Genomic DNA, 14,468 nt, shown 5'->3' with positions numbered 1-14,468 from the left:
ATGTGTGCACAGTTGCACCGCAATCTGAAGCTGCGTTCATGATTTGTGGCATTTTGTACAAAATGGGCCACTCCTGAAAACTCTGGAAGCCATTCTTAGCCAATCAGGATGGAATATGATAAATCAAACAGACCCGTCTTGTGTACCAATTAGTGTGACATTTTGATCAAATCTAAAGGAGTAATACAAAACAAATCACAGTTGTGACATTCCGGCCAATCACTTTTGGCGTCCTCACTTTATATCCTCGCATTCCGTGCTCACTGCTCAGTCAATCAAATCATCGCTATGGGGTACACACAAACACACAAAGCTGGGCATAGGAGGGGCTAGCGCCCCTCAAAAAAGCGAACTACCCCTTTAAATGACTCTTTCTGGTACTCTTACTCGTTAGTCAAAATATTGTTAGTAACAGTTGTGTTGCATTCAGTTATGTGAGTCATGTGCTTCTTGCTGATTATATGGCATACAGTGAGTACTGAGTCTGACATGTGAGAACAAGCTGCTACATGTCAAAATTCCTTTTTGTTTCTTTGTATACAAATCTCTCAGTGTAAAAAGCACATTGCTCACAGTGGGGCTACCCACAAACATAAAGGACCTGGTGAACCACGGTCCTCGTGGCCTTGGTCCTACAAGATGCCTCCAGCTCCTCAGGTAGCAGGCCCAGCTCCTCAGCCAGCTGGTGCACTGACTAGCTAGGGACCACCTGGGCTCTGGAAGTATCTATGTCACTTCAGGAACGAAGACAAAACAACATGACCGTTCAAATGGGATGTAGTAATATGGATGTACTGTACGTATACATTGTAATATGTCACGAAAGAAGAAGAAGAAATGGCGGCATACATCATGTTTAGTAATACTAAACATGTTCCATGACACTGACGCTGTATGATGATTATCATTTTTATGTATGCCTTTTTCTTTTTTACAGGAACAGGGCTAGTGTCCCAATGGCATGTAGGAAAGGGGGTTATTGAAGCATACAGAACTCATCACTGCCACCCAGGTGGAAGAGCGCATCACTGCTTGCCTGGCTGACATCTCACAGTGGATGTCCTCCAACCACCTCAAGCTGAACCCAGACAAGACTGAGCTTCTCTTCTTCCCAGCTAAGTCCTGCCCGATGCGGGAGCTAACTATTTCCGTAGACAACGCCCTGGTAACGTCTGTCCCAACAGCCAGGAACCTTGGTGTTGTCCTGGACAGTCAGCTCTCGTTCAAAACTCACATCACAGCTGTCACTCGATCCTGTAGGTTCACACTCTATAACATACGACGAATTAGACCGTTCCTCACCCAGGAATCATCCCAGCTCCTAATCCAGACAACAGTCCTGTCAAAACTTGACTATTGCAACTCTCTCCTTACTGGCCTACCGGCATGTGCACTGAAGCCTCTCCAACTGATCCAAAATGCCGCAGCTCGCTTGGTCTTCAACCAGCCAAAATTCTCACATGTCTCCCCCCTGCTCCGCTCCCTGCACTGGCTCCCGGTCGCTGCCCGCACAGAATACAAAACTCTGATGTTGGCATTTAAAGCAACCAAAGGTATGGCTCCCCCATATCTTGCCAGCATGATTGAACCCTACAAACCCTCCCGCGCACTCAGATCAGCCAACGCAGGGAAGCTGGAAGTACCCTCACTAAAAACGCCGGGACAACGCTCCACACGTCCCAAACTCTTCTCCCTTCTGGCCCCAAAACTGTGGAATGCACTTCCCGTTGCAATCAGAACTGCAGCATCACTCCCGATCTTCCGCCGTAGTCTGAAAACCCACCTTTTCAGACTCCATCATGGCCCATAGCACTTACCCTACCCCCTTAGACAGCACTTCTTAGACTTATATAGCATTTGAAACAGACTTATAGCATGTCATGTAGACAGCACAATAAGTGCATTGTATGTAGTCATAGCACTTCATAGTATATATGTACAGCATAGTATAGCACATATGTGTAGTTTATATGTATAGTGTCATTATATAGATATGTTCTAGTTATAGTTTATATGTATAGTGTCATTATATAGATATGTTCTAGTCACGGTCTTAGCTTACGCATGTTTCGCGATAAATGCATTTTGTTACATATGTGATGTATTCCCATGCTTTTTGTTCTTGCCTATTGTAAGTCGCTCTGGATTAAGAGCGTCTGCTAAATGCCTAAATTGTAAATTGTAAATTGTATGATAGTCTATTGGCCTTCCTTGACCAACAGCCAAAAACAAACACTGGTACTTATTTTGAAGGCAATTTATGGGACTTTACCATTATATGTGACCCTTGGCCGATCAAAGTCACATAGGACCATTACCATTAGCTGAAACACTTCTTGAGAAACACAACAATAATGATTTAAAATGTTAAGGTGCTGTCTCGGGTAACATTTAGTTTCCCCATCTATACTGTACTCTAATTACCAGTATGACATAGCAATGTTTTATAATTACCAGTATGACATGGAAATGTATTATGGATATGCAAGAATATTGTGAGGTATGTGTGCAAATAGTTCTAATTGACACCTGTGTTCTTACACTGGCAGGTGTTTTCTTGTTTGTTTGTTCGTTTGTGTAGGGCTACACAGGGAATTTGGACATCAGCTAGAAGTGGTATCGTCATCCAGTTCAATGACTCCATGTGGTGATTTGAAGATTGGGCATTCATCGATGATGCGTTCAACAGTCTGTGGTTTTCAGCATTCACAGAGATCAGTGGCAGACACACCAATCATAAATTATGCAGATAGAGTTCGGTCTTAGCTAGCCTACTCCAGAGTGAAGTCTGTTGAGGTTGACCCAGCCAGGCATTCTGTGGTAAGTCTCACCCAGGAGGATTGGTTGAAGGGGAGTTGATGAACTTCCTCAATGTGGATGTTGAATTGTACCATTGATTATTCCAGCAGCCAATGACCCATCCAGGGTGTGGAGGGCTCGTGGTAAGGAGTCCCCTAGCCTCGGTGGAGAAGTGTCTGCGTTTGAGTCTTGTTGGCTCATCTGCACTCTTGCAGGCCAGCTTCAAGGTCAGGATTGTTTTCTTGTGGTAAATGGTAAATGGTGCATTTATATAGCGCCTTTATCCAAGGCGCTTTACATAGATTGTGCATTACATTCACCCATTCATACACCGATTGCGGCGGAAGCCATGCAAGGACCAACCAGCACATCGGGAGCAATTTGGGGTTCAGTGTCTTGCCCAAGGACACTTCGACATGTAGACAGGAGGAGCCGGGATTCGAACCGCCGACCCATGGATCATTGGACGACCTGCTCTACCTCCTGAGCCACAGTCGCCACAGTTGTGCATCTGATTATCTGATTATCATGCTACATTATTATATGTCTCTTTGTCATGTCCTACCATTTAGGCATGATGATCTAAACCGAAACATTGCATTAAATTATAGTGCAAAAAAAGTGACTTATTTAAGTTCAACAAGTAGTCAGCCAAGTTGACAAGAAGGTAAGAAAACAGGTACCAGGCCAAGAGACACACCTGCATTCTGTATGCTGCAGAGAGGTGGGCTGTGCCAGAGTTGGAGAACATCTCAACAGCAGGTTCATCTAGGACAGGATACGGACTGTTAATGTGACACATTCAACCCATCCATTCATTAAAACAGGGGTTCTCAACGTTTTTGGCTCAGGAAATGCTTTGGCCATGTCTAGCACATGGCTTTTGAAGATTACATCATATGGCCGCCAAGTCCTATGGGACTTTTAATGTTTGTTTAGAATTAGAGCACTTATGATGTAAATCGTTAGCCAGCCAAGTCTATTTGTTTGTTTAGGGCACTAAATGACTGCGTAAGACACCATATGTGGCCGATATAAATACACTGGGTGCCCCTCACTTCACTTTTTTGAGGGGCGCTAGCCCCTCCTATGCCCAGCTTTGTGTCTGCGGAATGTAATGCATGATGTATGATGATAACAGCACCCCCTCATTTCACACGATTGTGATTTTTTATTCTAACTGTATTTGTATTGAAGGCTATGAATCTTTCATGTCATGTTTATGAATTGAATACATAGGACCTGAATGGAAACAAGACCGCAAGGATCTGTTTTGGTGCCATCCTTTTAGACCAAGCGTTTGATTGTACTCTGTGCCGTTTACATTTCTGTCTAATACAATCAATCAACCCTTGTGCTCTTGATCCAAGGGCTGTCCTTTCTCATTTCAGTCTTTAGTGTTAGATCCTGTGTAGTTTGTTCAGTCCATCTAAAGAAAGAGAAGGACTGCCACCATGTGGTCAGTATATAAAACTGCATGCAATATGCAACACAAACACCTGTTTCCACAGATGAGACTGGTACCATTCCTTCCTCTTCTCTGTATCAGTCATTGTATTGCCAGCCCTTGGGGTCCTTCACTGCCAATGAGCAACACGATCTTCCCCCTCCAGAGATCTGTGAAAATAAATTAATTTACTTATTTCGTGGCTTGAACACAGGATATGACTGGGCTGGGCTGGCTGCTGCAGGCTGGGATAATACTTTAATGTTTTGAACAATGCATTTTACCCCCACGATCATAATATTTCAGCTGAAGGAGATCAACATAATTTGCATGCCACAATTGCCACATAGTATAGTCTGCAGGGGTTTATGGAGTACTCTGAATCTCTTATAGTCTCTTATAATGATATAAAAGTTTGGAACTCAAGACTGGTGTGCAGACTTCCTATCTTCTCATCTCCACGGGCACTTTGACCTCTGAAAACCGACCGTTGACCCCCAAACTCAGCGTGTCTCTCCAGCAGCTCAATGACTGACAGCACTGGCATAAGGTGGCACAAAGACATGTGGTGCGTTCACACGGGCAAATGTAAAAGATGCAGTCTACCATTCATTGTCAATGGAAGCCAGCGACATGACGTTGCAAAGTAGCTGCATGTAGCTGCTCCAACTCAACTCATGGTGCGTTCACACGGGCAGACACAAAGACGCGTTGTGAGTTGAATTTGAGCAGCTACGTGTATCATCGTGTCTTTGAGACCCACTGGTGTAACAGAGTGTTTCCAGTGAGCCAACATGCACAAAATCAGTAGCCTGAGTTCCAGCCGGATTCACTGTGTTCCGTGGATTAGTACCGAAGTGACAAAAACAAATCCACGGAACGCAGCAAATCAGGCTGGAAGCCAGGCTACAATATCAGCAGCACCCGGACTCCGTTTGACCAGAATGGAACAGAGCCTTCATTAATATCATTGACACTCGGTGACACCTGTGAAGGAAGTAGGGAAGAGGCCCCAAGTTCTTTCCAAAATGGCGTGTGTGCATAGAGCCCATTCCCATTCAACTCTATGGCAAAATAAATTACTATGACGTCATGTGGACCACTACATCATCATCATCATGATAAAAGCCAAGAAAAAAAGGCACCGCGCACTTCACACAAGTGTGATTTTTGAGGCGCGATAGCCCCTCCCATGTCCAGTTTGTGGTGTGTGTAACCCGAATTTTGTCCTAACACAAACATTAAATGCCATTGACAATGAATGGACAATTTTGGGTGTTTGTGTAAACACAAACATTGCGTAACACAAACATTGATGACGAAGGTGAGGACGCAAATTGTGATTGGCCGGAATGAGAAGATGATGTATGATGATGTACGATGATAAGAGCGCCCCTCACTTCACACGGGTGTGATTTTTTTTTAAACATAGAAAAAACGTATTAAACTCTGATATTTGCACATACAGTAGTTTATGTGTATTGCATATATGCTAACATGTATTGTAGTGATATGGGTGATAGGGTGTTTGGTGACACACTGACACAATCTGGCCTAGATGTACCGTAGATGTGTTGAGGAACTTTTAACACAATCAGTCCACTTTGTTCAACTCATACTGATTATGCAGGGTCCTTCACCAATTTCTTCACTCACATGTCTTTGGAGAGGACATTTGCTAAATGTACTCACTGTTTTAATTAATTATGTGCAGGGCGATACTGATTTGGGCCAAATTTGACACAGCATGCAAGTAAATGCATTTACCTCTGCCAGGCGGGCAGCAGAAGTGCACACCACAGAACTGTTTGTTGGATGTCTGCTTTGGGGAAAAAGGAGCCATCCTGTGTAGGTCCAAAGTTCAAACTAAAGGGGATCATTCTTAAACATAATGAATGGCTTCTTCTTGATGGGCATTCACATAAGTCATTCTGTCAAGTAAGAGACTGAAAGTGCTTCTGATGAAACACTCCTTCGGGTCCATCTTTAAACAAGTCACCAATCCACACTCTCTGCTCTCAGCTTTGAGTGCATTGAGCACGCGTTGGTGCGTTTTATACCATGCACCCTTGAGTCCTCATTCAACACCTCTTTTCTCTCACTCACTCACTCACTCACACACACACACACACACACACACACACACACACACACACACACACACACACACACACACACACACACACACACACACACACACACACACACACACACACACACACACACACACACACACACACACACACACACACACACACACACACACACACACACACACACACACACACACACACACACACACACAAAAGGTCTGGCGAGGCCACGGTTGTCATAAATCAACCTCACAGAGTCATCTGAGGAATGCCATACCTACATAAGCCCATGAGCTAGGAGATCCCTACTACACTTACAAACATGGGATCAGGGGTTCCCCCTCGAGCTGGGTAAAGGTTTTCCCTTCCCTCTGCTACAGGGTTACATAATGTTTACGCACAGCACAGTAGAGGTTGGAACTAGTGGTTAGAAATACGAAAAGAATACATAAAAACAGATCAATTCTTCACTGGGGGAATATCGTAAAATAATGGCTGATTCATAGAAATGACCATTTGGTGAAGATAGAGACCGATAAGCCTGCAATTCTTCTATCCTGAGCATGTGAAAAAATGACAGTGTGGAGGTGAGGGGACTGTGGATTAATTTTAAAGGGATATTTCACTTTTTTTATGGTCTACTCAGGCTCACCTTTGTGAACACCCCGGACAGTTTTTAAGTTGCTTGATCAGTTACAAACCCAATGTAACTTCAACCTCCATTTTAACCATGGCTCATACTGCCCTCCTAATACGTGAGCCGTGAGGTGCCCATGTTATTTTTATTAATACTTTTTATAATTTCGCTCCCTAAAGCGCAGGCTGCTATTTTTCCAATTTCTTAAAAAATAGGTTGAAGTTATAATGGGTTTGTATAGGAAGGGCGTGGGGCAGATAAAGTGAATATCAAATAGTGAATCAAGAAACTTAAAAACTGTCCAGGGTGTTCACATAAACCTGAGTAGACTATAAAATTACCAAAAGTTTCTTTAAGCTTAATAGAGGAAAATAGTTTACCTTTCCTGCCATTTTCTTGTTGATCTTCAGCCAGCCATCATCTTCACCTGCCTTTAGGGAAAAACATTTAATCACACGCACGCACACAGGCCCAGGGCGAAAGAGGTGACAGTGTGCGAGGCAGGGGGGCCAATACAGTGTTATAGACTTGAGTCAATCAGTACAAATCAAGCAAGATATGATTATGAACATTCATTCCCTGGCGAGATCTTAGAAAAAATGACAGATTCTCATTTATTCAATCAGTACAAAGCTATACTCTCAGTATTGAGCAAGATATTATTCCCTGATGAGCATAGAAAAAAAATATCATATATACCTCAAAATAGTAGTATTTGGACATTATCATTTCAAATGTTATATTGATCTTGCCCTGTTCTCCCCTGCAAAAGTAGCATGTAATTGCTGAGGTTTCATCTATTACCCCAAATCTAATAGCGAAGTAAACTGCTGTAAACACGTTCTTTGATCTGATCATTTCATTAAAAGCAGCCCGTCAGTAACCAGTAAGGTTAACCATAATTGTTTTGCCCTGAGAACACAGTAACACACAGGGGACAGGAACTATGGTGGCCAACTCACCGTATGTTATGTATGGACATCCATTGTAGATTAGATCATTACATGTCTTACACAAATAAGCGTAAATCTTTTATGTACATGAGATTTTCCAACAGCATCTGCATAACATTAAATACCTTGTATCGGTATATTAACATCTCACCTAGGCAAAGGAATGGACATTCCATTGATAAGAGGGGGGGGAGCCTCCCCCTGGCCAGCCGGGGGGCCTGATGGAGGGGAAAGGAACTGGTTGGAATAACGTGTTCCTTCCACGCGCTACGTCCAACGAGGGAAACTCCCTGGTTGTGTCCCAGGTGTAAAAGGATCAACACTCAGGCATGAAGGAAGCATGAGTTCAAGTCCGTTGCTCTCCCCATGTCCCCCATACATGGGGACTAGGTTGGCGGAGGGTGTGTAGAACCCAGGATCACATTAGATAATTGACACAGGGGTGAAACATGGGTTACAAAATCGTGGGATAAAAAAATATTAAAAAAAATAAAGAGGGGGGAGGGGAGGGGTAACAACAACAAGTCAAGAAAAAAACAACAGTACAAATCAAGAACAATGACTGTCGATGTTTACAGCTGCCAAGAATCAATAGAACATTTGATTTTAATTTGAGGCAGTCAACACAGAGGACCAGTGTTGGCACCTGTTCTGGTTGTGGATGACGCCTTTCTCTATTTCCTTCTGTTCTTGTCAAGGCGGAGGGCCAGCCAGGAGCCCAGCGTGCCACCATAGAGGGAATCCACAACACAACATGTCGGCATTTACACAGCATTTAGAGCAGCAGGACACCATAAGCACCATAAGCTTTAGGCCTAGTTCTCAACGTCCAGGCAGCCAGGCAGGGTCCCCCACAGATCGTGGGACAACAAAAACGATTTCTCAGAAAATAGCAACAAAAACGATTTCTCAGAAAATAGCAACAAAAACGATTTCTCAGAAAATAGCAACAAAAACGATTTCTCAGAAAATAGCAACAAAAACGACCAGGTCAGTTCTGCAGAGTTGCACCAGAAAAGACGTGGTGATGTGGTGCACAAAACTAAGACTTTTAAAATAATGCATTAAGTAACTTAATTTTAAACTTGAACTGCAGTTCCAGTTATGGGTCTCTGTCAATCGCAGCTGTCTCGCTTATATTAGACTCTCTACTATACGCATCGCTCTGATTGTTACAAAATGTCATAATATTACGGATAATTTATCAGTATCTAACTTTCATTTTTAAATAGTTCTTACTTGCATGCTGGTGACGCTGGTAGCCTACTGGTTTGCTGTACCAGTGTTGGTGTTCTTGATGGTGTTCTTGGTCCGGGTGGATGCCGGTGCAGTGTTTGAACTAGTAACTAATTAGCTAGTCTCTCGAGACTGTTGAAGAGGGTGCAGTTTTCCCTTTGTATTGCAGATGGGTTCCCAGATTGGCAATTAGCAAACATGGCATGCTATTGCTAACATACTACTTCAGTGCCTACTTGCACCATGCTAGCTGAGCCACCAGTTAAGAGCAGTTCAGATCATAGAGACAGACAGACTATAAAAGATTCAGAGACAAATGCAGACGGTAACCATGAGGACTGGGGTGGGCACTGTTTTGGCAGGACAACTGGGAACTAATGGAGGGCATTATGTGGGTGCCTGCCTGGATCACAGATAGTTTACCGTTTTGCATGTTCACTCAAAATGTTCCTGCTACAAACACTGATATTTGTAGCATTTTCACACCCCTTATGGTGTAAGTGAATTTGCTCTTGGCTCTGCATTGTTTAGAGAGGCTCCTCAATGGGCGACCCAAATTTGGGCTATTTTCTTAACTTTATTTTTAAAACCCAGAAAAATATTCCAGACAAATTTAATAATAGGAGGATTGGTCCTTTGTGCAAACTTTGGAAGCTAGTCAATAATGGGTTGTAACGAGAGTCCTCAACAGATTTGAAAATGAAGGCCCTGCCCGAAGAATTACCATAATTTTAGGCCTGAAAACCTGAAAAAAGGGGGCACGGTGGCACAGTTTGTAGTGCTGTCTCACAGCTAGAAGGTCCTGGGAGTTTGATTTCCTCTGGGTGACGCTGTGGTGCGTGTTCTCTCCTCCGCGTCATCAGTGCCCATACCTCGAGGAGGGGTTAGCAAAAGGGCCTTTCTGACTGTGTGGAGTTTGCATATTCTCCTCGTGTCCCCTAGGGTAGGTACCCTCACAAAAAACATGCAGTAATCCTGGTCTCTAAACTACCTCCCCCTGGTCAGCCGGGGCGCCTGATGGCTCCCGCTTCGAATGGGATCAGTGTATTGAAACGGGGAAAATCAGGTGCAATCAGGCCTTTCAATAGACTGAGTAGACGTCTACCCGTCTACTCAGGTGCTCAGTAGGTTGATTCCTTCCTATTGTGTAGGTTGATCTGTGCAGTTTAATGCATCGCATGCAGCTACTGGAGCTCAGTAGGTGATCATTCCTTTCAATGCAGCCGTGGTGTCTACCGCGTCGAACATCGAACATGCACTGCTCCCGTGCTTGCGGTTATGTTTAGGTTAGGATTAGAGATAGGGATAGTAATTTCGGAACAAGGAACCTTCTGACTAACGACACGGCACCGCTCCAGTAGCTGCATGCGATGCATTAAACTGCACAGATCAACCTACACAATAGGAAGGAATCAACCTACTGAGCACCTGAGTAGACGGGTAGACGTCTACTCAGTCTATTGAAAGGCCTGATTGCACCTGATTTTCTCCGTTTCAATACACTGATCCCATTAACGTGTTCCTTCCACGCGCTACGTCTGGCCGGGGAAACTCTCCCCTGTCAGGTGACAATGACTGTCGATGTTTACAGCTGCCAAGAATCAATAGAACATTTGATTTTAATTTGAGGCAGTCAACACAGAGGACCAGTGTTGGCACCTGTTCTGGTTGTGGATGACGCCTTTCTCTATTTCCTTCTGTTCTTGTCAAGGCGGAGGGCCAGCCAGGAGCCCAGCGTGCCACCATAGAGGGAATCCACAACACAACATGTCGGCATTTACACAGCATTTAGAGCAGCAGGACACCATAAGCACCATAAGCTTTAGGCCTAGTTCTCAACGTCCAGGCAGCCAGGCAGGGTCCCCCACAGATCGTGGGACAACAAAAACGATTTCTCAGAAAATAGCAACAAAAACGATTTCTCAGAAAATAGCAACAAAAACGATTTCTCAGAAAATAGCAACAAAAACGATTTCTCAGAAAATAGCAACAAAAACGACCAGGTCAGTTCTGCAGAGTTGCACCAGAAAAGACGTGGTGATGTGGTGCACAAAACTAAGACTTTTAAAATAATGCATTAAGTAACTTAATTTTAAACTTGAACTGCAGTTCCAGTTATGGGTCTCTGTCAATCGCAGCTGTCTCGCTTATATTAGACTCTCTACTATACGCATCGCTCTGATTGTTACAAAATGTCATAATATTACGGATAATTTATCAGTATCTAACTTTCATTTTTAAATAGTTCTTACTTGCATGCTGGTGACGCTGGTAGCCTACTGGTTTGCTGTACCAGTGTTGGTGTTCTTGATGGTGTTCTTGGTCCGGGTGGATGCCGGTGCAGTGTTTGAACTAGTAACTAATTAGCTAGTCTCTCGAGACTGTTGAAGAGGGTGCAGTTTTCCCTTTGTATTGCAGATGGGTTCCCAGATTGGCAATTAGCAAACATGGCATGCTATTGCTAACATACTACTTCAGTGCCTACTTGCACCATGCTAGCTGAGCCACCAGTTAAGAGCAGTTCAGATCATAGAGACAGACAGACTATAAAAGATTCAGAGACAAATGCAGACGGTAACCATGAGGACTGGGGTGGGCACTGTTTTGGCAGGACAACTGGGAACTAATGGAGGGCATTATGTGGGTGCCTGCCTGGATCACAGATAGTTTACCGTTTTGCATGTTCACTCAAAATGTTCCTGCTACAAACACTGATATTTGTAGCATTTTCACACCCCTTATGGTGTAAGTGAATTTGCTCTTGGCTCTGCATTGTTTAGAGAGGCTCCTCAATGGGCGACCCAAATTTGGGCTATTTTCTTAACTTTATTTTTAAAACCCAGAAAAATATTCCAGACAAATTTAATAATAGGAGGATTGGTCCTTTGTGCAAACTTTGGAAGCTAGTCAATAATGGGTTGTAACGAGAGTCCTCAACAGATTTGAAAATGAAGGCCCTGCCCGAAGAATTACCATAATTTTAGGCCTGAAAACCTGAAAAAAGGGGGCACGGTGGCACAGTTTGTAGTGCTGTCTCACAGCTAGAAGGTCCTGGGAGTTTGATTTCCTCTGGGTGACGCTGTGGTGCGTGTTCTCTCCTCCGCGTCATCAGTGCCCATACCTCGAGGAGGGGTTAGCAAAAGGGCCTTTCTGACTGTGTGGAGTTTGCATATTCTCCTCGTGTCCCCTAGGGTAGGTACCCTCACAAAAAACATGCAGTAATCCTGGTCTCTAAACTACCTCCCCCTGGTCAGCCGGGGCGCCTGATGGCTCCCGCTTCGAATGGGATCAGTGTATTGAAACGGGGAAAATCAGGTGCAATCAGGCCTTTCAATAGACTGAGTAGACGTCTACCCGTCTACTCAGGTGCTCAGTAGGTTGATTCCTTCCTATTGTGTAGGTTGATCTGTGCAGTTTAATGCATCGCATGCAGCTACTGGAGCTCAGTAGGTGATCATTCCTTTCAATGCAGCCGTGGTGTCTACCGCGTCGAACATCGAACATGCACTGCTCCCGTGCTTGCGGTTATGTTTAGGTTAGGATTAGAGATAGGGATAGTAATTTCGGAACAAGGAACCTTCTGACTAACGACACGGCACCGCTCCAGTAGCTGCATGCGATGCATTAAACTGCACAGATCAACCTACACAATAGGAAGGAATCAACCTACTGAGCACCTGAGTAGACGGGTAGACGTCTACTCAGTCTATTGAAAGGCCTGATTGCACCTGATTTTCTCCGTTTCAATACACTGATCCCATTAACGTGTTCCTTCCACGCGCTACGTCTGGCCGGGGAAACTCTCCCCTGTCAGGTAAAAAGAAGGTGTCTTAGGGCAAGACACTGAATCCTACATTGCCTCCAATGAGTCGGTCGGTGCTAGCTTGCCACCACTGGTGTGGGAAGTGAGGACGCTGGCATCGACTGTTCGCCGCTTCACCTCCGAATGTATGAATGGACCATTGTATTAAAGCGCTTTGAGTAAGCACTCTATGCATAGAAAAGCTCTTCTTGCATTTCCCGTCAGTGTGTCAGGCACCAGTGTGTGTGTCGGGCACCATAATGGTGCCCAGATCTCGCGACATCATGTGAGTGTGACATCATCAGGGATGGAGATGTGGAGACCCTGATGTCATAGTAAATGCGACCTGCTGTCACAGTTAAGCCCATATATGGAGATCCCTGATGTCATCAATATTGGCCAGCAACTCTAGATCCGACCTCAAACCCATAGATCTCCATATATGGATATGTGTCAGAAGTTGTTCTGACATTCCATATGTTGATCCTTCCGATGTCTCCCTTTTGACTTATACCTGTCCATTCAAACTCTAGATGGGCCTGCCCCAAAGTTATTAGTACAGCCGCGCCCGGCAGCTGGCGAAAACTAGAGGCCCAAAAAAAAGGCCCGGCCCTACCTGGGCCCTCATCAAACGTCCCCACTACCACCCTTAAATCTCCATATACTGTATGGAGCTGACCCGTTCTGACATTCCATGTTGATCTGACCTCATCAAAACCTGTACACTCAAGACATGTATATATGGCCAGTACAGAATTAATTCCATGTGTACTGACCCCCCCCATGTCAAAGCGCCAGCGCTCGCCCAGCAGTCTGCCGTCAACGGGGCGGATGCGTGCACACGACCTCACCCGCTTCTCGCCCTCAGGCGTCTTACTGGTTATTATTATTAAGCAAGATCTCTGTTGTCATCTACACTTCTTCTTCTAGCCAATCTGCAGTCAGGCGATGTCAATCAGGCGATTGGACGCTGCCTTTAAATATCACTGCCTCTGTCACTTGTCATTCTCTTTTCAGCTTGAAACAAGCAACCCAGCTCCATCCCCTACTCCACCTTGTTCATCTAGTGTTGAGAAGGAAGGAGGTTCATCTGCACTGCCGCCACCAGCGTTTAGACTCCAATGGGGGGGGGGGGGGGGAAAGATAATCTTATACATTAAATATAAATGGAGTCCAATCACCAAAATGTTATCTTTTATGCAATAAAACTATTCATTTGTAACAACTTGATCTCTCCTTTTATTACGTTCATAATGTCCACAGAGACACGCATCCAACGAGCTTAGAGTTAGAACTGCCCAGATTGGACCTTCTGTTCCAGAGAGAATGGCCAAAATGGCCACTTTCAACGATTCTAGATGTTTGAGTTTTGTCAATTTTCATGAGCTAGGAAGCTCGGACAGCAACAAACAAGACATAGAAGAGCTGCAAGATTAGGCATAGCATATGGGCAACAAGTACTGATAAAATCTCAAATGTAATTTATATGGAATCAAAAAGC

General features: G+C 44.3%; 1 protein-coding gene across 1 annotated transcript in view; it reads right to left on the bottom strand.

The window, feature by feature from the left end:
• LOC306940651 (monofunctional C1-tetrahydrofolate synthase, mitochondrial-like) overlaps positions 1–9,410 on the bottom strand; it is a gene marked incomplete at both ends in the record, with an annotated part of 51,302 nt that extends 41,892 nt beyond the window's left edge. Inside the window, 2 exons of the mRNA XM_079525757.1 lie at positions 7,357–7,407; positions 9,402–9,410. Of these exons, the coding sequence (XP_079381883.1) occupies positions 7,357–7,407; positions 9,402–9,410 (60 nt within the window). The remainder of the gene's footprint in view (positions 1–7,356; positions 7,408–9,401) is intronic.
• Between the last annotated feature and the right edge of the window lie 5,058 nt (positions 9,411–14,468).

This window comes from Electrona antarctica (genome assembly GCF_951216825.1).
Source record: "Electrona antarctica genome assembly, chromosome: 17".
Taxonomy (NCBI): Eukaryota; Metazoa; Chordata; class Actinopteri; order Myctophiformes; family Myctophidae; genus Electrona; species Electrona antarctica.
Note: the sequence above shows the minus strand (reverse complement) of the source record. Positions and strands in the feature narration are given on the sequence as shown.